Source organism: Neltuma alba, unplaced genomic scaffold (genome assembly GCF_004799145.2).
Source record: "Neltuma alba isolate B1F8T4 unplaced genomic scaffold, ASM479914v2 tig00011576_pilon, whole genome shotgun sequence".
Classification (NCBI taxonomy): domain Eukaryota; kingdom Viridiplantae; phylum Streptophyta; class Magnoliopsida; order Fabales; family Fabaceae; genus Neltuma; species Neltuma alba.
The window spans coordinates 341538-369277 of NW_021636230.1; the positions used below are offsets into that span (position 1 = coordinate 341538).

Sequence of the window (27740 nt, forward strand, 5' to 3'; positions counted from 1 at the left end):
CATTCCCGGTTCCTCAAGGCTAATATTTTGATTTTTTGGTATTCTGGCCTTTTCTTGCATTTTCATTTTGGTTTGTAATTTATTATCGAATGAATTTTGCTATGTTACTGTGATTACTGATTATAGACTATATATAAATGAGATCCTGAATGAGTCTTGCTGTGATTATATCGTGAATTCGTGATAACGATGTTATTTATGGGTTTGCCGCCGCTGTCATTCGGTCATTCCCGGTTCCTCAAGGCTAATATGTTCTTTATATGGGTTTGCAATGTTGATGTTTATTCAGGCATGTGATGCTTACTAGCTTTAAATGTCATAGGGTCTCCAGGCAGCAGCTTCGTTGTTTTACTAGTTTTGTTATGAATTAGATTTTTATTCAGGCCTGTGATGCTTACTAGCTGTATACCTGTATCAAATATAACACTTTTGAGTTGATTTGGTTTGATTTTTATTCAGCCAAGTCTTATAAGAGTGAAAGATTTTGCAAAAGTGTCAAAAACTAATCACTAATAAGTTGAATTATGTTTTCCTGAATGTCAATGTCATTGCATATATGCCATCTTAGTGCATCTGTTTCTGGATTAAATTGATTTTATATGGATTTTGTTTTCTTTTCAAGAGGTAGCAGTGATGGATATTTCAAATAATCAAAGTTTGATAATGTCACTCCTAATACTCAATCTTCCACTCCCAATACTGAAACTTCCAATCCTCCTACACCACTTTCTTCATTGCGTGCAAAAACTGATCCTGCATGGGCACATGTTGCTTATAAGAAAGAAGGGACACAAAATGTATACACCTGCCTTTTTTGTGGTAATAGTTATAGAGGTGGTGGGATAAATAGGATGAAGCAACACCTTGCTGGTATCACTGGTCAATATCTTGTAAAAAAGTTTCGCATGATATACGTCATAGAATGACAGAATCTTTGAAAGAGTGTTCAAAGAAAAAAGCCATTGAAAATATAGAAGAGGAAATTGAAGATACTCATGTTGATTCACCAATTATCATGAGTAGTGCAAAAAAGAGAAAATCTATAGGGAGTATGGATAATTATTTTGCTCCTCGCACAACCCCTGATTCTCAACCGGGTATTAAAAGTGCATTAGCAACCAAAGAAGCGAAACACAATGTAAAAATGTTGATTGCTGAGTGGGCCATTGTGAATTGCATTCCATTTAAAGCATTTGATTGCCCGTTATTTCAAAAAGCTGTAGATGGTATTGCTTCAATTGGGCCTGGGTTTAAAGCCCCTAGTGCTTATGATTTCAAAACCAATTTGCTAAGTGATTGGAGAAAAGAATGTCAGTTACTAATTGATAGCCATCGAGCTAAATGGAAAAACAATGGCTGCACACTCATGGCTGATGGATGGACCAATGTGAGGCAACGTACTTTGATAAATTTCTTAGTGTATTCTACACACGGAATGGTGTTTGTGAAGTCTGTTGATGCTTCAGATTTAGTCAAAGATGCCAAAACTCTATTTACTCTATTCTGTGAAATCATTGAGTGGATTGGTCCTAAGAATATTGTCCATGTAGTAACTGACAATGCAGCTAACTATGTAGCATGTGGCAGGTTGATTAAAGAAAAGTATAAAAATATTTATTGGTCACCTTGTGCTGCTCATTGTCTGAATCTTATATTAAAAGACTTTTCCAGCATGCCAAATGTGTCAGACCTCGCATCAAAGGCATCCAAGGTAACTATCTTTGCATATAATCATATGGTTTTCTTATCATGGTTGAGGAGGAGACCGAGTTGGAAAGAAATAGTACGTCCTGGTGCCACAAGATTTGCTACGACATTTATTACATTGCACAGCATATATATGCATAAAAATGACTTGCAGGCTCTGGTTGTTGATAAGCATTTTGTGGACCATAGATTATCAAAGACTGAGGCAGGGAAAAATTTTAGTGCAATCATTTTAGATAACCGGTTTTGGAATGACTGTTATCAAGTTGTGAAAATTGTATCTCCTCTCATCAAATTATTGAGAATTGTGACTCAGATGAGAAGCCTTCATTGCCTTACGTTTATGAAGGGATGAGAAGGGCAAAAATAGCAATTAAGGAGATGTTTAAGAAGAACAAGGAATTGTATAAGCCTTACACAAGAATCATTCAAACTCGATGGGATAGACATCTGAAGACCAATCTTCATGCGGCATCGTATTTGTTGAATCCTGCAATTACATATGGTCCAGATTGTCCTAGCAAGTCAAAGTTAATGATGGCTTTGATTGATGTGGTTGAGTCTTACTTAGATGAAGATATTGATGGCTTCCTAGTGATGAAACAAGCGACTACTTATCGCGAAGGCAAGGAATCTTTTAGCAGGCTCATGTCAAAAAGCTGCTCAAAAACTAGACCCCTGTAAGTATTATTATTATTTATTATGTTCATGATTATTCACTAATTCTATATAGTATTGGATACTAAATATATTTTATTATGTAGATGAATGGTGGACATATTATGGTTGTTTAGTTCCAGAATTGCAGCGTGTTGCAATGCGCATTCTTAGTCAAACTTCTGCTTCTTCTGGTTGTGAGAGGAATTGGAGCTTATTTGAAAGAATTCATACGAAAAGAAGAAACAGATTGGGACATAAAAGATTGAATGATTTGGTTTTCACCAATTATAATCTGCGATTGAAGCATAGGTAATCTTGGAAACAGTGAATAACTTTAGTTTTTTTTTAATTGATTTATATTTATCTAATTTTTGTTTGTCATTAAAGGAGTACATTGAAGAAGAGCAAAAGTTATGATCCAATTGACTATGAAAACATTGATATGGTGGATTTTTGGGTGGCTGAAGAAGATCCCACTCCGGAGTTTGATGATAGAGATGTGGATACATTGGAAAGCGTCCTTAACAATGACGGCACTGCTAATTCAACAACTCTTGAGAGTGCTAATGAAGGTTTATATATTTAATCAAGACTCTATTCTTATACCAATATATAGTTATTTGTATAATCTTTAATGTTGGTCACTGTCTTGTATAGGTGATGAAGATATGAACATTGCTGACCCTCCACCTTTACAAGATGATGTTGTTGCTCCTGCTTTTCCTTGTCCAGCTGTTGACATCTCAGCCCATGCAAATGATCTTAGTGATGATTTTGATTTTCCCTAGTTAAGATATACATTTCATTAATGTTTGCTTGGTACTATTAAATATTTAAACTACTACTTTTGTAGCTTCTCATCTTTTTTTAGTGATTATTATTTATGAATTTTGTTTTATTTTAATATTATGAATTAATTATATTATTTTAATATGACCGGTCCGACCTCGGTTCAACCTCGGTTCGACCAGTAACCCTTGACCCACTATCTCGACCGGTTTGATACCCGGTCCGATTTTTTGTTCCTTGGAGATATCACAAAATTCATCATGCTTTTCCCTAATCCTTCCTCTGCCCATATATATTTCCCAAAGTGAACGTCCCAATAATGCTCGTTTTCATATTCAAGCCCTTATTAGCTGGGTTCATTTACAGTATACGTGTTTGGTTATTAGTCAATTGGTTCTAGTTTTTCGTTGTGATGAGACTGAATATTCACTACATAGGTTTAACGAGTCCAAAACTACGACCCGATGGAGGGTGGACTTTTCATTCATCTCCGGACTTTTCATTCAAGTGGCGAGTCAATCTAGTCACAACTCACAAATAGAAGAGAAGGACTGATCAATAAAAAATAATCAACTAAATAATCCTAATTGAACGAGTAACTTTTATAATGAAGCACCGACTGGCAGTTGAAAGAGTTTGATGAGAGAAGAATATAAATGCATTAAGGACAATAGCGCTAGATAGTTATTTCCTCACAGCACCCATAAGAAAGAAGGTTTACCATATATGGAAAAGAGAACCTCAATGAGATGAGCTTTGCTTAAATTGCTGCACCACTTTTAAGATAGAACTGACTGCTTGTATTAAAGAGAGAAGAAGGAGCAGAGTTCCAGCAATAGAAGCAACAGTTTGCCAACGAGTGTTGCAGTAATCATGTCTCAAAGTGGCCTTAATGTTATTCCAAGGATTTTTACTAAAGGCATTCAGGTCCTTGCAAACAATTGAGTAATGGGAGTTGAAATCTACATGTGTGACATTCTTCCGAAGACTATTGAATAAGTTGGCCAAAGAATTAGATTCTCCTAACCAGTTAATGATGACTCCCTCCCGAATTAAGAGATCCACATCACTGCTTGTGTTGATAAGGAAGTCCATAATGGCAACATAGTCAGTGATGTAAGAATAAGAAGGATAGTGACACTGCTCGAATGCCACCAGATTCCTGAGCAAAGTTTCAGTCCAATCATCAACTTTCAATTCTGGTGTTTCAAGAGTTCGTCCTGAGAAATTGAAGTCTAGTAAGCATGGGCTTGTACTTTTCCTAAATGTCACCCCTGCTTCAGCTAACTCAGCTGCACTCTGAATATATGTTACTGAGTTGCGCAATCTCTTTGGTTGAGTACACAATGGTGGCAAGTGAAATGTTCTAATAAGATCTGTGAAGTGGCTAATAGTAACACCTTGAGGGTCTAATTGCATGTTGTCGTAATAAGCAAAATAGTCAAAAGCGAGACGAAGAAATGAAGGATTTCTATGGATGTTAGTCATGCTAGGGAGAAAAATTCGGCTACATAGCCTTTCAAGATCAGCAAAAGGCAGCTGATTCTCAAGCAAGAGCAAATCTATTCTTACGGTTGTGGCTTGCCAGGGTTTTAACATTATAACACCATCCCATTCACTATAATATGACCTCAAAAATAGCTCAAATAAGAAACAAGAATCCAATAGAATCACCTTCACAAGTTCCTGATTGCTAAGCTGAAAAGGCTCTGAGTAATGAAGACGAACGCTATGCTCAATCTCTTCTACGAAGTTGATTAACCTATCCAAACTTATGGCACTTCACATTCTTTGGCAAAATTGCTTGAGACACACAAGCTCGTACTTTTCCATGTTTTGTAGTCTGAGATGCCCATGGTGAAAGGGGCCAATAGAAATCATCTTTGGGATAAAGCTATCTTCATTCAGCCTGCGTATATCATTCAGCAACCTGTAGATGCAGCAGCACTCAGAAGTCATGGCTGTTTCAGCTTGTTGCAGCATCGAGGTCATTTCAATCACAAAATCGTTGTGATTACTGATTGCCATATAAAGGGAAAAAGAGCATCGCGGGAGAAATTTAACGAACGTAATGAAAGAAAGAGGACTGTGGTCGTAGTTCCCAGATCACATAGGTGAAGAAAAGAGGAAAAAGGAGCTGATATATATCCTTGAGCGATGGGAGTGCTATTTTTTCAAACATGGCCGACCACAAAGAAACTTCACAGGTTGCTTTTTTCAGCATAATGAAGCAGCTTGACGGTTTCTTGAGATATTCCTCCCTTTGGGAAGAGGATACTCTCGGCGCCCAAGTTATCCCCATTGAGATTAATCCAAAAGCTCACACTATACCATATTATTGTGTTATTAAAATTAAAAATAAATTTTAATTACAGTGTAAAATTTTGGGAAAATACTTGGACTTGGAAATAGCAAAATAATCACTTGAATTTGCAAAATCCCAATTTAATCACAAGTGACTAATTTGACATTTATAAATAAACTGAAATGATCATATTGCCTTTTATTTTATTTATTGTTTTTTTAAAAAATTAAAGCCCCCATTAGCCGGCCGGTTGCCGGAGCTCCAATACTACCGGCCTCTAGCGACTGGCTGACAATTGGTCTTCAGAGCTTCAGTGGCCGGAAACAATTTTTTAAAAATTTTTACAACTTCAATATAACAATTAATAATTTTTGTAATGCTATTAACAACTTCAGTATAGCAGTTAACAACAGTTTTTCTGAAAAATTCTAAAAGTAGCATTTTTATAACTTCAGTAATGCCATTAATAAGTTCCATAATTCTATTAACAACTTCAATATAGCATTTAATAATAAGCTTTCTTAAAAATTTAAAAAAATAGTACTTTTACAACTTTAGCAACTACTTTTTTTTGAAAATTTTTATAACTTAAATATAAGGGTCAACAATTTTTGTAATGCTATTAACAACTTCAGTATTGCGTTTAACAACAAGTTTTAAGAAAAATTCAAAAAATAGCGTTACAAAATTCGTTAACTGTTTTACTGAAATTGTAAAGATTTTTTTTAAAAAAAGGTAGTTGCTGAAGTTGTAAAAATGTCATTTTTTTGAATTTTTAAGAAAATCTATTATTAAACATTATATCGAAGTTGTTAATAGAGTTATAGAACTTGTTAGCGGCATCACTGATTGTAAAAATGCTACTTTTTGAATTTTTCGAAAAACTTGTTGTTAACTACTATGTTGAAGTTGTTAATAGTGTTACATAAGTTTTTAACCATTATACTAATGTTGCAAATTTTTTTTTTTTAAAAAAGTAGTTGCAAAGTTGTAAAAATGCCATTTTTTTATTTTTTAAGAAAATCTGTTATTAAATACTATATCGAAATTGTTGATAGAGTTAAGGAACTTGTTAATGGCATTATTGGAATTGTAAAAATGCTATTTTTTTAATTTTCTAGAAAATATGTTGTCAACTACTATACCGAAGTTTAAATTTTCAAAAAAAAATTGGTTCCGACCATCTAAGCTTCGGACACCAATTGTTGGTAGGTCATCAGAGCTCTGGCGACGGCTGCCACCACTAGCACCAGAGCTTCGGCAACCAGTCATCTAGTGGGCTTTGGTTTTTTAAAAAACAATAAACAAAATAAAAAGCAACATGGTCATTTTAACAAATTTATAAATGTCAAATTGGTTACTTGTGGCTATATAGGGATTTTGCAAATTCAAGTGACTATTTTGGCATTTCTAAATTCAAGTATCATTTTTGTCATTGTCCCTAAAATTTTTTACCAGCTTTAAACTATTTTAAAAGATTTTTTTTTAGTATGAAATATTCAGTTTTTTGCACCTGTCTTATTTTATAAGAAGTCCAAACTTATTTAGATGATCATAAAGAACGAATAAAATTGACCACCAAATACTTATATACAGTTTTACCCATCTAACTTCAGCTGAAAGACTTATCTTAGTTTAGTAGGTGTTTGGGTAAAAATAAAATCATACTTTTACTGTATACAAAGTAAATATATGGAAGAGTTTACCCCAATTTATGAAAAAGTGCTTTTGAAAAGTGTTTTTGAGGTTACCCAAGCATCCAAAGTTTGATATAAATTTAGTTAGACAGGATCAAAGTTAAAGAACCGATTTATAATAATAATAATAATACCCATACCCTCTAATTTTTTTCCTCTTGCTCTCACTTTTTCCATCATGGAACGCGGCGTACTTTTCCATATAAAAGACCTTTTACACTAAAAATTCCCAATTTTTAAAGTCCAATGTCAAAACCAGGACTCAAACATGCACCCCGATTAGATTTTTTCTCTTTTTGGACTCAGTAGCCCGATTCGATTGAGCTATATACTTAGTTCTGTTAGTCTCTCCAAACAGAAATTAATGACTCCGTGCCACCACTGATTTGTGGAATAAGTTTTTGTTGCCATAACTGCACATAAAAATAATCTAATCAATGGTGATTGGGTGGTAATTATTAATTCTCATACATGACTTGGTTATATTATAAACTAACTTTCTAAATAATCAAATATGATTTGATGGCCTATATGCCATAGCCAAATTACTTTCTCTTGTCAAGATATACTGTTTCTAATATTGAGTGTAATTGTCCTAGTGGAAAAAATAATGTTAATGGCGGTAATTAGGAAACAAATTTGGGGTGAAATGAATTTTACAAAAACTAAAGAGAGAAAGCAAACTCTTCCAAGTCAATTTCCTAGTCAAATCATCATCTCTCATCTCACCTAATAACTTCTGCAAAGTCTTCAACATTACTTCTCACATTAAAATATATTCACGAAGCAGCATTCCAATTTCGAGGATCTCTCTCCGCCACGGCCCCATCTCTATCCTCTCTCGCGTAGGATACTGAATGGTATAAAAAGAAGTTAATTTCTTGAAGACCCCAAGCATCAGCCCATTCCGTCTTCCCCAGCTGACCCTCCAGAGAAAGATACTCCTCTTTTGCCGGATTTTTATTTTCTGCTCCTAATGAATTGCTTGTGGTGGTGAATTCTCACATCACTGCAGGATAAAATGAAGGCTATGGTAGTAATTATTGCTTGAATTATTATCCTTCTTCGTCATTATCGCACTTCAAGCAAATCCCAGACACATAAGCCTCAACCGCAAGACAAGAACCAGAACAAAGCTTATTGCACAGTGCAAGAAGAAATGATGTCCAAACTGATGGTCGAGTCCCTTCCAATGCCTTTGATACTTTAGAATTGAGACAGCCAGTCCTGGGAAATCTTATGGAGGCATTAGCAGATCCAAATACTCACTTAGTCGGAGTTTATGGCTCAGATGATGAGATCAAAGACACTTTGCTTCAAAGAGTCTACAGAAGAGTTCAAAGAGATCAACTGTTTGGCGTAGTTGTGACAGCAAAGGTAACCAAATATCCTGATGTGAAAAAGATTCAAGAGGATATTGCATGTCAATTGGCGTTTACTTTTAATCACATGTCCAAGGAAAAAAGATCCAAAGAATTAATTCGTAGGATCAAGAACGAGCATAATATTCTCATTGTACTTTGCGACCTGCAGAAGGCACTTGACCTCAATAACATAGGAATTCCATATGGTGCAAATCACACTGGCTGTAAGATATTACTCACTTCTACAGCTGAAGATGTGCTATCCCACCACATGCATACCCAGACAAATTTCATGGTTTAAAAATTCTCGTCCTAGATAAAAGCTTTAGCTTTTTATGGAGAGTTTCTTAGATGCGTGTTTTGTAAGGGTTTATTTATGGGTGTTTCCTTTTTTTCCTCCATATGATTATGTATATTTAGTACGTTTAGTTTTTGTTGCAAGAATTGGAAAGCTGTGTTTTGATGGAAGTTTCTTAGTGATGTCCTGTTTGCCTATCTGGTACAATAAAAGAAGTTCTCTATGAAAATGAGGAAAGTGAATGGGAATTCAAATTGAAAAAAGAAAATGAACTCTTGGTAAAAGTAATTGTATGCTTGATATGGAGGGAAAAAATTAAAAAAAAAAAAGATATTTGAACATAAAAATCGAAAAGAAAAAAAGTAAATGACATGATTATGTTTTATTAGTGGGTAATCATGACAGTGTCTTGGAAGTTGTATTTGGAGCAAGCACATGCAAGGTCATTGTCATAGTTATAGGGATACGAATGCAACGTGGTAGCCAATTCCTGATTCTAAGCCCAAACCTTAAAAAATGGGGCCTAAACGAGGAAATTGCCAGTACCAGCCCTAGTAATCCTTCCAAATTGAAATAAGAGAGTCAATCGCCACTTATTTGCCCACTAATTTTTTCTTGCTATAATTGAAGGTTAAAACAATTCAATCAGTGATGGTTGGATGGTCTAGTGATGAATTCATGTCCCCCAAACAAACTTGATGATTTAAACCTTATGAAAAAAAAAGATTATAGTACACAATTATTTTTTGTTTTAGCTTAATTAACAATATTCAAATATACATTAATCAGTAACCCATTTCAACCGGCCTCAACCAATAATAGGAGGACACGATAACCTTCGATGGATGACATAGACATAGCACTAGCCACTAGTTATGCTATAACCAACTTACTTTTCTCGTGCAAGTATATTGTCATAAAAAATAATGTTAATGAGGGCATGAGAAAATTTTTTTGGGTGAAATGAATTTTACAATAAGCGAAGATTGAAATCAAAGTCAATTCCCCAGTCAAAACATGATCTCACATCTCATTTACAATAAAGCACTTTCTGCGACACACGTTTTCAACTTTACTATTCATATTAAAATATAACGATGAAGCTGCATTCCAATTTCTGGGATGTTTGTCTCCTTCATACTCCTATCTAAGCTCTGTTACTTCGTCCTCAATTATTGGCATTGGATTCCCAGAAAAAAGAAGCTAATTTCATGAAGACCCAAATAGCAATCATTTTAGTCCTCTCATAGATACTTTTGTCACTATGCATTTCTATTTTGTGCTTTGAATTTATTTTTTTAAAATAATTATTTTAATGACATAGAATAAAAATAAAGATAATTTCTTAACTATCATTTTTAAAATAATTTTTATTTTAAAATAATTAATTTAAAATATTAAATATGGACTGTTTAGATTAGATCTGAACTATGTAGATTACGTGTCCAGTGATGAGCGCCAAAACCAGTTTCCTTCATGGCTTATCCGTAGTCCCAACATTTGCTGTCTCGTGAACGACGTTACTGTCATCACTTAAAAGAAAATTTTTTAAAATGGTCTCATTTATCCTAACCCCAGAGGCACTTCGAAAAAGGATACAACTTCATAGCTCCAATCTCTTTCTAATTATTATTTATTTAGTTGAAAGATTGCAAAAAAATTGTTCCAATATTTTACTACTGTTAATGTGCTTTCTTTTTAATTGTGATATTTAATTCAATTTTAATCTATGATATATTTTGACATGAAAATAAGGATACTTTTTAGTTATCGAAGTATTTATTCATCTTCTTTTTTCCCCCTCATCTATTCAAATAATATGAGTGATAATATTTTCTATTTATTTTTTGAATTTTTCTTTTCATTCAAACAGAGTATAATTTTTTTAAAATTAATCTATGGTTAAACATTATCTAACATGTACTTTTGCAGCTCGATGGTAATGCAAAGGAATATAATGGTTGAGAATGTAAAGGAGTGTAACCATAATTATAATGAATTTGTTTGGTAGAACACTAAGAATAATAAAATTAAATTTATTATTTATATCTAATTAAATACAAATAAAATCAAAAGGACGAAAATGCTTTTACAGCATTCTTCACCTTCCTCCTTCCTCGTCTGTCGCAAGTCGCAACCATCCCCCCATTATTATTGCCCATCATTCTGTTGTAAATATTGTGTGTGGGTGTGTCAAAGGAAGAATCCCACATCGCTTGGGATTTTAGGAGTCCAAATAATAAGAGCTCTTGGACTGCTAAATGGGCCAAGAGGAGGAGTGGACTCAAACGCACAATGGATTATCGGAGACAAATCCAGCAATTTCCCTTCACCCCCTATACATGAGTCAAATGCGGTACTGGGCACTCTTTATGAAAAATATCTGTCTAATTAATCCTTTTTCTTAATCATCATTATACCTGTTCAATATTTGTAACTGACGTCTTTAATAATTTTAAATCCTTATTAAATGAGTTAATGATTTTGAAACCAAAACTTAATTGTGTTTAAATGTCCAATGCTCTTTTGTTATCTGCAGCCTATAAATGGGGCATGAGACTGAAGTTCACAATCACCGGAGCGCTGGACTTTCGGGCAACTCTCTTCCCTCCTTTGGTGTTACATATGATTGAGTTCTTTTATCTTTCGCTAATCTACTCACCCTGTTCTTATAGGAAGAATCCGTTTAATCCTGGGGAGTGCCGCTTCTTGCTTTGCCGGTAGTTGCAGAATAACTCTTAAGGACAGTGTCCATAAGACATGACTCAAATTTATCATTTCTCTGCAGGTATTACCATCAATAGGATTCGTAAAGCATTATAAAGGAGCCAGAAGATCTGCTGGATTTTGGAGAATTTTAGGAGCTGCCGCTAACACGTTCCTCCTTCCTCATCCACCTTGCTTTCGTCCTCATCTTCAACCAAGAGCCCACCAAACATCTAGATGAAAGGTTTCTTCTTGGGCAAAGATCCATCTCTGACGGTGCCCACATAACTTTATCCCCGACATCGCCATTTGAGATATAGAGCTCAATGAGACAAACACTGTCATCGGGCAGTTTCTTGAAATCTAGTGAACTATTTTGCTTGGGGAACAAATCCTTCAAGTGATAATTCCATGAGTTTAGAATCAACATTGATAAGTTACGGAGTAGCAGCATTGTCCTCTCCAATAGAGGAGGAAGGAACAACGGAAATGCCCAGTCCATCAAATGAAGGAAGGAACAGGAAGGGTCAAACAGTGGAGGGGCGTTACCAGCATATAGGAAGGTCGCTCAAGAGGGAGTGTCGACAATGGTGAGGCTGGAGAAAGATGATCGACAAGGACAAATAGTGTCTCTTTTTCAGATTTCTATACGTTGCAATCCCCATTCTTTACTTTTAGGAATGTAATCCCTATTACCTCATATGATGTAATCCTAATGCATATGGTAATTCCCTTTACAACCTAAATGTGCTAACCCATTATTTGAAAGGGGGTTTGTATCAGGATTACATGGAATCCTTATGCAATGCATCCAACCAAACAGGCAATACAGCATTAATAATGTTATGGTCTGCACTAGCAATGCTGAGGAGGAATGTTAGGCGATGCTAATACTCACTTAATCGGAGTTTATGGCTTAGATGATGAGATCAAAGACACTTTTATTCAAAGAGTTAAAAGAAGAATTCAAAGATTATTAGCAGGATGAGATCAAAGTGGGGATAGACAAAACTGTCTCCCAGTAGGGTGGAATGCGAGATGGGAGCATTCCATCCTGATATGTTATCCTTTCTAACTTTATAAATTTAAATTATCTATTTTTATAATAATATTAAATAATATTATATAGTGCCCAATTTTTTTATTCTAAATGCATAGCATATAGTAGTCATAGTCACAGTAATAATAAAACCCATGCCCTATGATTTTGTTTTCAACTTGCTCTCACTTTTTTTTTTTTTTAATGTGGAACACCGCAAACTTTTCCATATAAAAGACGTTTTATACTAAGTATGAGAAGACGGGATCGGTGATTGTAATGGTAGCAGACTATTAATGAAATACAGGAATTCTAACTAAAAACGAAGAACAAAATGGGATTGGAATTGGAATTGCAAGTGACCCATATCACTAGAAAAGCAAAACAAGGACTTCACCTAAGTCAAGGGTAGTGTGTTTGGATGGCTTTTTTTAAGTGATACTAATGTTAAGCAAGGCAAATTTATATCATATTCTCAACTGTTAGCCTAAACATCACCGTTTTAGGGTGCCTCCCTAGTACCTTGATGGGAGATCAAACCCCCTCTCCTTTGGAAGAGGACGTGGTTCTTGCCACTAAGCCCAGCCACGTACAATGGTTTCTTAGCAACATAGCCTACTCTTTTTAATGTTCTAAGGCCGAGGCCTTTCTCCTTGTACCAAAAAGAGATTTCGTAATTTTGAAAGCCCAACCCTTAAAAAGTAAACTAAGACTCGAATAGGTAGCCCTCTTAGCTTGAGCAATGTAGTGCACAATCCGGATTGTATTCACTTTGAGGAGTTGAAAGCAAAATTAAATCCTAGTAAATAAATGCAAACAACTTAAACTATAAAAAAGATTTTTGATTTGATAATTTCTAATTAAACACCATGAATTAAATTGAAATTAAAATACTTTTTTTTGTTTTTATATAAAAATGATTAAAATGAATGAAGATTAAAGAAATGAAAATTAAACACACAAATAACAATGATAATAATCAATCCTCCAATTCAACAACGTAGGCAATCATCACTCCAAAAGATGTGGGAGTTAAAACAATGAATTAAGAATTATAATTAAGCTTTTAATCCAACAACCAAGCCACCTCGAACTATCACAAAATATTTTTCCAAAATCCAAATTTACTAATTGCAACCAGAATAGTAAAATAGAATTAAGGATGCTAAAAATCAATGCTTAATTAAAATTCTTAGATCCAAAACAATAGAATTAAAGCTAGCAAGAGACAACATGATCCAAGATTTCAAGCTACCTTAGAAAATCACAATATATTAACTCCAAAATCAATGCAAATGTCATAACCATAACATTATAATTGAAATTAAAGCTATAAACAACCCAATATCAAATGCTAAACAATAAGCTCCAAATATAATCAAATTAAACAATACATATTTTCCAATAATCAACATAACTATCCTAAGACCTAGGGATTGTTAAACAATTATTGAACAGGAAATTAAAATAACTAAAACTCCCCTTTGATGATTCGAGCTCCTACCATTGTTGTTGAATTAGAGAATTATGAAGTTAGCCACGGATTGCCATGAGAATTACTGTAATCAAAGCTTTGCTACAAGGTTCCATGGAGAACACGGTGAAGATATCTTCAGTGACGAAACAGTGCAAGAGTTGATGGAGGATGACGCCGTCGAGTTTTTGTTTGCTGTTTCTGTTCATCTGTATTATTGTTCATTCTACTGGTTTGTTGTGCCTATCACAATCTCTCTACCACCAGGAGATTCAGCGAAGAAGAAGATGACTTGAATAGTGCCTTCACTTTGCTTCACTCCTCACGTCGTCTCCTCTAGCTCACTCTATTTGCTATTTTTCTCTTTGGTTTGCCGCTCCTGTTTCTCTTTGCGTTGCTTCCTGTTTGGCGCTCTTTTTTTTCGCCACCAGCCTCATTCTGCTTCTTTTGTCCAACTCGTGTGTGTGTGTTGAAATCTTTAATGTTGAAATGCACATAATGATCTCCCACTGACATAGTAATAGTCCCTCTTGGCAAGTTAATATTAGTATTTGCAGTCATCAAGAAGGGCCTACCTAGTATCAAAGAACCATTACCCCTAGACTCACTAGCTATATTCAACACATAAAAATCAGTTGGAAAGACTAGGTCTTTCACTTTTACTAAGATGTCCTCAAGTATTCCGTGTGGATACCTAATGGTCTGATCAGCAAGTTGGAGTACTATGTTTGTTGGTTTAAGAATATTAACCCCTAAGGACTCATAAGCTGACTTAGGCATCACATTGATAGCAGCTCCTAAGTCTAATAATGCATGGGGAATAGTACTCTTACCAATGGTATAGGGCATGGTAAAGGAACCAGGATCCTGACACTTGACTGGGAGAGGGGATTTAAACATAGCAGACACATTCAATCCCAACTGAACCTTATCATGTGGCTTAAATTTTCTTTTATTAGTGCACAAATCTTTCAAAAATTTAGCATATTAAGGCACTTTCTTAATCAATTGAAGCAGAGGAATATTAACCTCTAACTTGCTAAACATCTCAATCAATTCATTCTCATGTTGTTCATTATGCATTTTCTTTTGTGAATTGAGAAAAGATTGAGGGAAAGGAATATCACTGACTTTTACCTCTTTACCTTTATGTAGGATGGTTCCTTGTTGGCTTGATTCATCATGCTCCAATGTTGTGCACTTGTTGTCTAGAACCACTTCAGTATGGTTCTTTTCTTCTTCTTGCCCTTCAGTAGGCTCTTTCATGTTAACTAGCAATGCTCTTTCCTTAGAGCTCTCAGATTTCTTGCTCGGTGTAGTAGAATGTGGAGCAGGCTCAGTTTCCATTTCTTCTTCCACATCCTCTTCATCTTCTTTAGTGAAGTGTACTGTCCTTTCGCTTCTCAGAGTGATGGCATTAAGTGCTTTAGGATTGATAACTGTATTAGAGGGTATGCCTCCACCTCTGGCTTGCAGATCACTCATAGTATTGGCCACTTGAGTTAGATGAGATGTCACAGTATTATTCTTCAACTCTAACTCTTCCAACTTCTTACAAATGGTTGCATTATCACCTTGCCTCCTTTGTAAAATTGTGGCAATAGATGAAAATTGGCTATCATTCAAGGCTTTATCTTCTTTCAACTGGTTATCCATATTGCTAAGTTGGGTAGCCATACTCTTTAACAGTTGGTTGGTCTCATCACTCTTTGGTTGAGAAAGTGAATTGTTCTGGAGTGGAATGACCATCCTTGAAGGTTCTTGAAAATGGCTTGAAGAAGCACCAAGTCCACTAGTTCCCTCTTGAAATTGTTTCAGCCCTCTGTTATCATTATCCCTCCAACTAAAGTTAGGATTCTGTCTCCACCTGTCGTTATACGTGTTTGAATAGGGATTCCACTTCTGGTTCATAGGTCGTCCCTGAAACATAGTAGAAACTTTTTTATATCTTGAAGGACATATATTGCTTATGTGCATGGGAGAACCACAATAATCACAACTGGGAGCTACTAATGCTTGGGAAGTTCCCATTACATTACATTGTCTAGGAACCCTTTCACACTCTAGTTTCTCCAATCTCCTATCAATCTTCTCCATAAACTGCTTAAGTGTATCATTAGAAGAGGATGAAGTAACTTCTCTAACACACTGTCTATCTCTAGTGCCATATTGTTGGTCATTTGTGGCAGTCTTCTCAAAGAGGTCCCAGGCACCTTGCAGAGTAAGATCAAGAATTGAACCATTAGCAGCGGCATTAATAGTCCTCTGATAGTATGGCAAAAGACCCTCATAGAAATACTGAACCAATTGTGACTTAGGCAATTGATGATTTGGACACCGAGACATCATGGTTAAGAACCTAGTCCAATATTCATAGAATGACTCCCCTTCATCTTATTGTGCTCCGAAAATAGCTTTCTTAGGCTTGGAGGACTAAGATGCAGGAAAGAATTTCTCAAGAAGAGCGTTCTTGAGTTGCTCCCAGGTAAGTGTAGCATAGTGCTGGGGCAAAGTTCTTAGCCATTCCTTGGCTTTTCCTTCCATGGTAAAGTGAAACATTCTTCTCAAAAGTTCCTCTACATTTGCACCCTGTGGCTTCATAGTGGAGCATACCATCATCATAGTTTCAATGTGTCCATAGGGATCATCACCTGAAAGACCAAAAACTTTAGGCAAAGTATTAATCAAGTTACCTTTGATTTCAAAATTAGCATCAAAATTGTAAAAACCATGAGGATCAAAATTCACAGTAGAGTTATTTATTTCTCTAAGACTCCTCTGGTCTTCACCATTATTCCTAGGCACATGATTTTCCCTATGACTATTATTATCTCCATTACCCCCATTTCTTTTTCTATCATTTTCACCATTATTACCACCATTACCAGTACGATTTGCCATGTCTAGATTTTGGTTAGGTGCACTAGGAGTATGGCGTTCTAAGGCAAATTCACTTGTACTGTTTTGACCTTTTTTCTTTTTCTTCTTTAATTGCTTCAAAGTTATCTCAAGCTTAGGATCATAGGGTAAGGGTTCTTTATCTCTGGGCATGCAATAGAGAAATTAAAGCAACAAAATGCAAAAACAAATGAAGATTCAAGTACAAATGGAGGGATGCAAAATGTAATGCAAGGTATGCCAAAATAAATAAATAAATAAAAAGAATTAAAATAAAATCAAGCTTTTTTTTTGAAATTTTTATTTTAAAAAAATTAATGATATGCAAATGCAACCTAAACTAAGCAAAAAAAATTTAAAGAAAATAGAAAGAGAAAAAAAAACTGACACTTAGTTTACTAAGGAACCAATTACTTGGCTCCCCGACAATGGCGCCACTTTATTTGAACCTTTTTAGTCGCCTTGGATTAAATCAAATATAAAACCAAATTATGCAATAAAGCACAACTCGAGTCGTGTCTCTTAAGGAGCTTTTTATTATTCCTAAATTAACTAAGTGACAAAGAATTGAAAGGAGGGGTTGAAAAAGGATTTTTTCAATTAATAAAACTAATTATGAAAGTAAGAAATAAATCCAAACTACTTTTTTTTGGTATTTTTAAGAAAGAATAAAAAATGCAAATTTGAATTGTAAGAAATCAATAACGAGAATGCTCTTGAGGAATGAATCAATGACTATCCTAGCTTGTTTAATGATATGGGAGTAACTTAAGTGGTTAAGACTGGTTTATATAAGTTATTCCTTTTAAATTAATACTCAACTAGAACATTAATTACTTGTTAAATTCACTTCAAGCATCATTTCTATAAACTCGCATAAAAATCACACTAACAATGAATTAACAAAGGCATAAACATAAATATATGTATAAACCAAGTACTCAAACTTATAAATACCAATCCAAATATCAGCAATTCCAATCCAAACCAAGAATTACAACCAGCAATTCTTAGCTTTAAATCAAATATAACAAACTTCAAACCAGAAATCATCAACAAAATAGTCTAAACTAAGGACTAGAATTAAACTCCCCTTTGTAGCTCCTAAACTCAAGTCATTGAATTCAATCCCAAAGAGCACAACGAACTCAGCCCCTCATAGTCTTGAACCAAGCTACAACTCGTGCCAAAGATTCAGTAGCCATGAAGGATAGATGGAGGAGAAGAAAGATGAATTTGAAAGATTGAAATTGAAGTGTTGCGACGGTGGTGTATGCGTGAAGGGAACGGTGTTGGCTGTCCTTGTGTGCATGCGGCGTTATATTGTATATATCGCCTCTCCCCATGGCAATTGATGATTAGGTTAATATAATAACCTAATGCAAATTCGTGGCTTCCATCACTTGATTTTTTTTCTTTTTCTTTTTTAATTATTTTCGTTTTGTTTCAACTTTCCTTCTATGTTTATTTCCTTTTTTGAGACCTGCAAGATATAAATTGAGATACTATCATAAAGCCCAAAATCAATTATTTAAAAAGAGATAAACTATGATAAGATTTTCTTTTAAATTTCTAATTTTGTGCCACCAGTATTTAATTCAAAATATCTGCAATCAATGCAAATTATTCCACTTTAATTAATAAATATCCCCAAAAAGACATTAAATAATATATTAAAATAGGGATTTATCAGTGTGTGTCCGCCTCCCTTTAGATGATGATTATTAGTATATTAGGTTGGGGCAAATTATTTTTTTCTTTTTTATTTATTTATTTATTTTTGGAAAAATTGCAAATAAAGACCCTCCAATATACAAAATGGCTGTTAGGGACCCTGAATTTGGAAAATGGCTTCAGAGGACCTGGTCCCAAATTACAAATATGAAATAATGGTGGAATGTCCAAAATGCCCTTCTGTTTTTTTTCTCTTTCTTCCTCTCCAGATCTTCTTCCCGATGTTTCCTCCTCCTTTTCCTCTCTCTCTTCATTCTCTCTTTCCTCTCTAAATTTCCTTCCCTCTTCTCACTCCTTCTTAAAGTTTATGGAACTCACAATGTCCTTCAGTAGTCCCTTTTCATTGTCATCTTCTGTCACTTTCTTCTTATCTTGCTTAGCTATTCTTTCATCAACAATGAAGCCTCTTCCATCATTCTCTTTATTGCTGTGGAAGGAGAGGAGAGTCGAGGAGTTTGAGGGAGAGTGATAGTCATTTGCAATGCTATAATGTTTGCTTCTAATGTGTGCGATGATTCCTTGGTGCTGAGATAACACCCAACAAATCTGGATTTTTATTCTTTATTTCTGTTTTGATTTTCAGCTTGTGTTCATAATTGAAAGTAACAAGTTTGATAAGTTGTTAAAAATAACAAGTTGACAAGTTCTGATACCCACTTCATGACAAGTTTAGTAACGCGAATAACAAGTTTAGCAAGGCAAATAACAACTTCTGATAAGCAATTCATAGAAATTTGAGTTTTTGTGTTAAAATGATAGGTTCTTATTAGGTTTTCATACTTTTTCTGTTAAAATGACTAAATTTTCACATTAATTTATGAAATGACAGGCTCACAATAGAAAATGACAAGTTCCTATAAGATTTTCATACATTTCATACATTTTTTGCTGGAATTACAATTTGCATATTTGTGACAGTAACTACTTTCGATAAACACAAAATGACAATTTCACAATGAAAGATAACAAGTTAAGTATGGCAAATGACAAGTTTCTATAACGTTTTCATACATTTTCATATTTTTTCTGCTAGAATTACAATTTGCACATTTCTGATAGCACCCACTTTTGATAAACACAAAATGACAAGTTCATAATAGAAAATGACAAGTTAAGTATGGCAAATAACAAGTTTTCATACATTTTCATACTTTTTCTACTGGGATTACAATTTGCACATTGCTTATAGCAACCACTTCTGAAAAACAATAAATGACAAGTCCACAACAGCGAATGACAAGTTAAGTATGGCAAATAACAAGTTTCCATACATTTTCATACTTTTTCTACTGGGATTACAATTTGCACATTGCTTATAGCAACCACTTCTGAAAAACAATAAATGACAAGTCCACAATAGCGAATGACAAGTTAAGTATGTAAAATGACAAGTTTCCATAACATTTTCATACAATTGTAAATTTCTCTGTTGAAATAACGATGCAAATTTCTGATAGCAAACACTTCTAATAAATAGTAAATTACAAGTCCATAATAGCGAATGATAAGTTAAGTATGTAAAATAATAAGTTCCCATAACGTTTTCATATAATTGTAAATTTTTCTGCTAAAATAATAAATTTTTCTGCTGAAATAAACTGTAATTCCAGCAAAAAATGTATGAAAATATATGAAAATCTTATGGGAACTTATCATTTTCTATTTTGAACCTATCATTTCATAAATTAATGTGGAAATTCAGTCATTTTAACAAAAAAAGTATGAAAACCTAATAGGAACCTGTCATTTTAACACAGAAACTCAAATTTTTATGAATTGCTTATCAGAAGTTGTTATTTGCCTTGCTAAACTTGTTATTCGCGTTGCTGAACTTGTCATGAAGTGGGTATCAGAACTTGTCAACTTGTTATTTTCAACAACTTATCAAACTTGTTACTTTCAATTATGAACAAAAACTAAAAATCAAAATAGAAATGAAGAATAAAAACCCAGATTTGTTGGGCATTGTCTCAGCACCAAGCAATCGTCACGCACATTACAAGCAAACATTATAAGCATTGCGAATGACTGTCACTCTCCCTTAAACTCCTTGACTCTCCTCTCCTTCTAGAGTAACAGAGAGAATGATGGAAGAGGCTTCATTGTCGATGAAAGAACAGCTAAGCAAGATAAGAAGAAAGTGACAGAAGATGACAATGAAGAGAGGACTACCGAAGGATATTGTAAGTTCGATAAACTTTGAGAAGGAGTGAGAAGAGGGAAGGAAATTTGGAAAGGAAAGAGAGAACGAAGAGAGAGAGGAAAATGAGGAGGAAACGCTAGGAAGAAGATCTGGAGAGAAAGAAAGAGAAAAAAATAGAAGGGTATTTTGGATATTCCACCATTATTTCATATTTGCAATTTGGGACCGGGTCCTCTGAAGCCATTTTTCAAATTCAGGGTCCCTAACAGCCATTTTATATATTGGAGGGTCTTTATTTGCAATTTTCTCTTTATTTTTCTTTTCTTCATATTTTTTTATTTTTTATTTTTTAATTCTCTAAAAACCTGCAATCAAAATTCAAGACTAAGGTAGCATTAATTGTCCTTAAAAATCAATTAGTCACAATTAAACCAAAATATGACAATTTTGCCTCTATAAAATAATAATTCAAAGTAAAACATATTAAATGAATTAACAATCAATTAAGGTCAAAAGGACTAATTAAGTTGACAAAACCCATATAAAAGATATCAAAATATATAAAAATAATTGAGTTTGTTAACTCTCCCACACTTAGCCTTTTGCACTCCTGGGCAAAATATCAGTAAGGAAGAATCCAACAGAGAGACTCAATGCAAGCAACCATAAAATCAACTAAGCATGAATGTGCAATTAACTCAAGCAATCTTTATTCCTAATCAATCAACAATCCTAGAATACTTCAGTGCAGAGAAATTAACACAAGAACATAGCAGGATAAAGGAAGAGAAACATAATAGAGCTCACATAGGGTATAAGTGTTTCACTCATCTCTCAAATGGGAAAAATTTTAGTCAATTCACCTAGATTAGCACCTACCATAAGCTTGTAGAGATTCTAATATTTCCACCACTAACATACCTTAGACTCATGTTCAAGGGGACTTGAAGGGTTGTAATGTTGGAAAGTTAGGCCAAATGAATGAAATGAACTAACAAGTGAAATGCATGAGTAATAAAGTCTCAACTCAAAATGAGCTAAGGTACAATCATGAAACAACACCAATGTGCATATCTTAAACTTTTGAAACAAAAATCCTTGCTCTTCAAACTACCATAGAATGCCTTATTTCAAATTTTATTCTTTTGTTGCAACTTTTTTTTTTACTTTCTTTCTTTGGCTTTTTAAGACATTTTCTCTTTTATTGCCTTTTTCTATTTCTTTTTTTTCTTTTTATTTTTTTTCTTTCTTTTCTCTTTTTTTTGGCATCCAAACCCAAGAAGGCAAAGATATAAACTTTAATGGTGCACTTTTCAAAATGAACAACCAAATAACTCATGCAAAACACTTGCTAAAAAGCAATGGATGGAAAGAAAGTGAAGGCTCAAAGGGATGAACAAAAGTTAAATGAAATAACTTGTGTTTAGGTAAAGGGTTTAGAAATGAATACCCCTATCATCCTCACAAATCTAGGTATTAATGTAGCTTTGAAAAAGAATCTAGACAAGTTTTAGAGGTTAACCAAAACTAGGTGAAAATCACACAAGATGAGAAATAATATATGGCTAAAAAATCCTTCCATCAAGGCTTTCTCTAGGATGTTTCCTCCTTAAAGTCAAGCTATGAAAGAAGGTTAATAACATTGCACCAAAGGCATTCTATATGCTAACCAACTAAGAACAGAAATCACCCAAATCAAATGCAATCAAACTCAGCCGTGCAATAGAGAAAACAGCAACTCGCCCATTCAGCAGTGCAGAGTACTGAGACGAATGAAAGCAGGAGGATACAGAAACCAGCAACAAAATTGCCAAGCAAGAATTACTCTTAACTCATGTGATGCTATTTAGAAATCAACCAATAAGGTAAAGAAGAGAGCAATTATAGCAGTAATACTTAGGAAACGGAAGCAAGTCCAAAGACAAAGTTTGTTTTTTTTTTTTAAATCAGCTCAACAACTCAACAACAATCCCTCCCCCACACTTGATCAATACATTGTCCTTAATGTAAGAAAAACAACATTATCTTGACTTAAACTCTCAGGTGAAGTGGAAGTTATAAAGTCCGATTTGAAATCAAAGCATAACACGTCACTATCACGAAGAAGAGAGAAGGGAGAGGTAGGATAAGATAATGTGAAATGTAAATGGACAAATATAAATCAAGTGATTAGAAGAGATGGCAGAATCAAGAGGAAACAAAACACAGAACTGCTAAACAGAAATAAATAGCTACAACTACAACTACTGGAGAAGTTCCTTCCCCCACACTTACTCCTAAGTATCTCAGCAAACAGATGTCACCAGTAATACAACAAAAAGTAAAAGAGTAGGGCGGAAGGGAACAACCATGTGATCAAGGAGGTCTTTGATCCTCGTGGTAGTGCTTCAGTAGATGGTTATTGACTTGTGAAGTTATACCGATCTCCTCATCTATGAGCTCTATCGTGCCAAAGGGATATAAATTAGTAACTCTAAACGGACCTTCCCACTTGGTGACAAACTCCCCGGGCATCAGCTTCAACTGGGCTTTAAACTTTAGAATCTTGTTACCTTCATGAAACTGCTTCCTCAAAATCTATTTGTCATGAATCATTTTCAATTTGTCCGTGTAGATTCTAGCATTGTCGTAGGACTCAAGTCTCATTTCTTCAAGTTCTTGGAGTTGCATCTTCTGATTGACAAGTGAAGATTTGAGATCTGCATCACATGCTTTGATTGCCCAATAAGATTTGTGCTCGATCTCTATATGCAGGTGCAAGCCTTGCCATAAAGCAACCGAAAGGGAGACATGCCTATAGGGGTCTTATAGGCAGTCTTGTAAGCCCAAAGAGCTTCCTCAAGTCTTTCACTCCAGTCCTTACAGGATGGTTTCACGATCTTCTCAAGTATTCGCTTCACTTCCCGGTTAGAGACTTCAGCTAATCCATTCATCTCAGGGCGATAAGGAGTTGTGATTAACTCCATGTTTAGCCAATAAAGACTTGATGGTCCTGTTGCAGAATTGTGTTCCTTAGTCACTAATGATTGCTCTTGGAATGCCATACTTGCAAAAGATATGAGAATGTAAAACTTGGCAACAGTAGAAGCATCATCTTTCCTAGTTGGCACTGCCTCTACCCATCGAGACACATAATCTACTGCAAGTAATATGTATGAAAACCCAAAAGATGAAGGGAAGAGACCCATAAAGTCCATGCCCCACACATTAAAGATTTCACAAAAATGCATAGGTCTTAGAGGCATCCCATGCTTCCTACCTAAACTCCCAAACTGCTGACACTTATCACAAGACTTGTAGAAAGAATAAGCATCCTTAAATAGAGAAGGCCAATAAAAACCACACTCTAAAACCCTCATAGCAATCCTATTAGCACTAAAATGTCTCCCACAAGATAAAGAATGTGCACAGTGTCTGAAGATCTGGTCACTGCATTGCTTCCACAGAATTGGAGCATCCTAGATATAATATCTTGTCTCCCTCTTCAACGTATCAACCTGAAATTTAGACATAAAAGGACGTACAAGGTTAGTGACAAGATAATTAACTATATTAGAGTACCAAGGCTCATGAATAGCCAAGGCAAAAAGTGCAGAATCAGGAAATGAGTCAATAACAAGATCAGAAGAATCAACTCCTATGTGCCTTCAGGTAACCAGCTAAGGTGATTAGCTACATGATTCTCTGCTCCAGCTCTATCTCTGATCTCGATATCAAACTCCTGTAGCAGAAAAGCCCATCTCAGTAGTTGAGGTTTAGACTGAGGTTTCTTAAACAAGTACCGAACCACTGCATGATCTGTAAAGACAACCACTCGAGAGTTTATTAGATACTGTCTAAACTTATCCAAAGCAAAAATAACAGCAAACAATTCCTTCTCTGTAGTGGTATAATTGACTTGAACAGAGTCAAGCGTCTTGGAGGGATATGCGATGACTCTAGACTGTTTCTCCTCCTCCTATCTAAGCATGACACCTACTGTAAAGTTAGAAGCATCACAAGACAACTCAAAAATGTAAATTCTAGTTAGGTGCAGTGAGAATAGGAGGTGATATAAGCATAGATTTCAAAGTGTCAAAAGCATGTCTACACTCGTCATCAAATTTAAATTCAACATCTTTTTTCAATAAGGTAGAAAGAGGCAATGCAACTTTACTAAAGCCCTTAATAAAGCGCTGATAGAAACCTACATGCTTTAAGAAAGACTTCAAGTCCTTTAAATAAGTAGGATAAGGAAGGGATAAAATAACTTTAATTTTGGTCCTAGGCCCTATCAACCTCAATCCCTTTTTGGGAGATAAGGTGACCTAAGACTATCCCTCTATCAACCATGAAATGAAACTTTTCAAAGTTCAAAACCAATTTCTTATCAATACACCTCTTAAAAGCTTGCTCTAGGCTATTTAAGCACTCATCAAAACTTTCACCGTAAACAGTAAAGTTATCCATAAAAACTTCTATGTTTTGCTCTAGAAGATCACTAAATATCGCTATCATGCACCTTTGAAAGGTGCTTGGAGCGTTACACAACCCAAATGGCATCCTTCGATAAGAAAAGGTACCAAAAGAGCATGTAAAGGTAGTCTTGTTTTGATCTTCAGGAGCAATAGGCACTTGAAAATAGCCAAAAATGCTAAAATAATAGTGAGACTTTCCTGAAATTCTCTCCAACATCTGATCTATGAAAGGTAATGAAAAGTGGTCCTTTCTCGTAGCATCATTCAACTTGCTATAATCTATACACACTCTTCAAGCATTTTGAACCCTAGTTGGAATCAGTTCATCATTTTCATTTCTCACTACTGTGATACCACTCTTCTTTGGTACTACTTGTACCAAACTTACCCACTCGTTGTCTGATATGGGATAGATGATCCCAATACTCAATAGTTTAGAGACTCCCTTTTTAACCACATCCAGAATAAGAGGATTTAGTCTCCTCTGTGGTTGCCTAACTGGCTTGGACCCTTCATTCAAATGGATCCTATGTGTGCAAATTGAGGGATTAATCCATGGTATATGTCTTAAAGACCATCTTATAGCCCCTTTATGACTCTTCAACACAGAAATCAATCTTTCTTCTTCAGAACTACTCAAAGAACTGGAAATAATAACAGGCAATTTAGAATCAGTAGCAAGAAAGACATATTTCAAGTTAGAGGGAAGGGGTTTCAATTCTAAATTAGGAGGTTGCACAACATAAGGAACTAATTCTTTGACGTCAAGTGCATTCAATGCAAGCGGCATGTCCGTATGGCTTAGGGAAGGAGATATAAGCTCATCATGATGTGTATGTCCTCCACTTCCCAACTTAGTATCATTCTTGGATGACCTACAAAAAGAAGGATTCGTATCAATTTTATCAGCAAAAACATTAAGTAAATCACAAGAAAGAGTGGGATTAGAAGTGACTAAGTTAGTAGCACGCTTGTTGCTAGCCTCTTCTAATGTTCCGGCACCACTCAAAGGAGAAGCTATCGGCATAGCTTGTATAACAGCTCCTTTATCATCAACACTTGCAAAATCAACAAGCTCACCTTTCTCAAGGCTATCATCAAGTGTAATGTTCAAAGCAAAATCACAGTTAAGACAAGATGATGCATTAAAATCATAAGAGATGGAAAGGAGGCGATCAACTTTTAAATAGTTAACACACACCACGTCACCATAACATGAGCAAAAAGAAGAAGAATGTGGGGTAGATAAACAAGTAAATGTATTATCATGCTCAACAATCTTATCATACCAGTGATGTTAATGCATTTCAGATTCATGCAAATGATCAACATCATTAACAATACAATCAATCAAATTAACACCCAAGTAAGAGCAATTTGCATAACCTTGACTCATAGCATCAGAAATGTTAAAGGTAATCTGTTGGTCCCTAAAGCCCATGGTAATGACCCCAGCTTTCACATTAATTATGGTTTGGGTTGTTCTAAGAAAAGGTCTTCCTAGAATCAGAGTGCTATCAGCTTTAATCTCATTAGTCATGTCTAGTACATAAAAGTCAGCTGGGAACACAAGACCCTTCACTTGCATAAGAACATACTCAAGAAAGCCCTTAGGGTGTCTCACAATCCTATTAGCTAGACCTAGCATAACACTGGCATCTTTCAAGGCATGAATATCTAAACACTCATAGATAGAGGTAGGCATAACATTTATGGCTGCACCTTGTCACATCCAGTATTATGATAATTGGAGACAAGAAATATTCTCAAATTATTGAGGATTAAAAATAATAAGGAAAAGTCAAAGAATTTTGGTGGAAAATAATTACAGCAATTTTCCAAGCCAATTATAGGAAATTGACTAATTAAAGAAAATTGGTCAAATGTAAATAAGGAAAAATATTTTCGAGCCATGGAAAATTAAGGAAAAATAGGGATAATATCCTTTGAGATTTATATGAAATTATAAAGTTGGTTTTATGACCAAATTACCCTTAGAGAAATTATAAGAGAATTTAAGGGTGATTTAGGCTAATTGAGGGATTTTATTTGGAAAATTCCAAATAAATATTTTAAGAGGAATAAAATTCCAAGAAAATTCCTATGAGATCCCAAGGAATTATAAGGAATTATGGAATTAAATGGAAACCCTCAAGTGTCCAAGATTTTTCCAAATAAATGTGAAAAGTGGAAAAATCCCTAAAGAGAGGGAAATTAATTTTCCTTTTTATTTAAATATTAGGAAATTAATTTTGAGACAAAGAGGACAATTTGGGAAGACAATAATGAGGAGAATAAATTAAGGATCTGATAGAAAATAATTACAGAGACTAAGATACTGTAATTATAAAAAAGAAGTTAAACTCAGAGCCTAAAGTATACCGATAAAGCAAGATTGGTGTCTTGCAAATCCAAGGGATCCTATTGAGCCATGTGTCAAGCTCTTGAAGGAGAAGATTTGAATTAGCC

General features: G+C 34.8%; 3 protein-coding genes across 3 annotated transcripts; 1 reads left to right on the top strand and 2 right to left on the bottom strand.

Annotated features, from left to right (window-relative positions):
* Positions 1-3897: 3897 nt before the first annotated feature.
* On the bottom strand, positions 3898-5139 carry LOC114715136 (UPF0481 protein At3g47200-like). The gene is made up of 2 exons (XM_028899926.1): positions 5009-5139; positions 3898-4936 (listed from the first exon to the last, which is right to left on the bottom strand). Exons 1-2 carry the CDS (start codon positions 5137-5139, stop codon positions 3898-3900), a joined length of 1170 nt encoding a protein of 389 aa, XP_028755759.1.
* Positions 5140-8397: 3258 nt separating this feature from the next.
* LOC114715137 (probable disease resistance protein At5g47260) lies at positions 8398-8823 on the top strand. The gene has a single exon (XM_028899928.1). The coding sequence runs from the start codon at positions 8398-8400 to the stop codon at positions 8821-8823; it is 426 nt and encodes a 141-aa protein (XP_028755761.1).
* A 6203-nt stretch (positions 8824-15026) lies between these two features.
* Positions 15027-16388, bottom strand: LOC114715138 (uncharacterized). Its single transcript, XM_028899929.1, has one exon. It carries the CDS (start codon positions 16386-16388, stop codon positions 15027-15029), a length of 1362 nt encoding a protein of 453 aa, XP_028755762.1.
* Between the last annotated feature and the right edge of the window lie 11352 nt (positions 16389-27740).

Bases quoted from the DNA above. Each gene is read 5' to 3' on its own strand.
- LOC114715136 (XM_028899926.1), bottom strand. From the start codon at position 5,139: ATGCTGCAACAAGCTGAAACAGCCATGACTTCTGAGTGCTGCTGCATC. The intron at 4,937-5,008 runs GCATCTCAGACT...AAGAATGTGAAG, and splicing joins ATTGGCCCCTTTCACCATGG to TGCCATAAGTTTGGATAGGT.
- LOC114715137 (XM_028899928.1), top strand. From the start codon at position 8,398: ATGGAGGCATTAGCAGATCCAAATACTCACTTAGTCGGAGTTTATGGC.
- LOC114715138 (XM_028899929.1), bottom strand. From the start codon at position 16,388: ATGATGTCTCGGTGTCCAAATCATCAATTGCCTAAGTCACAATTGGTT.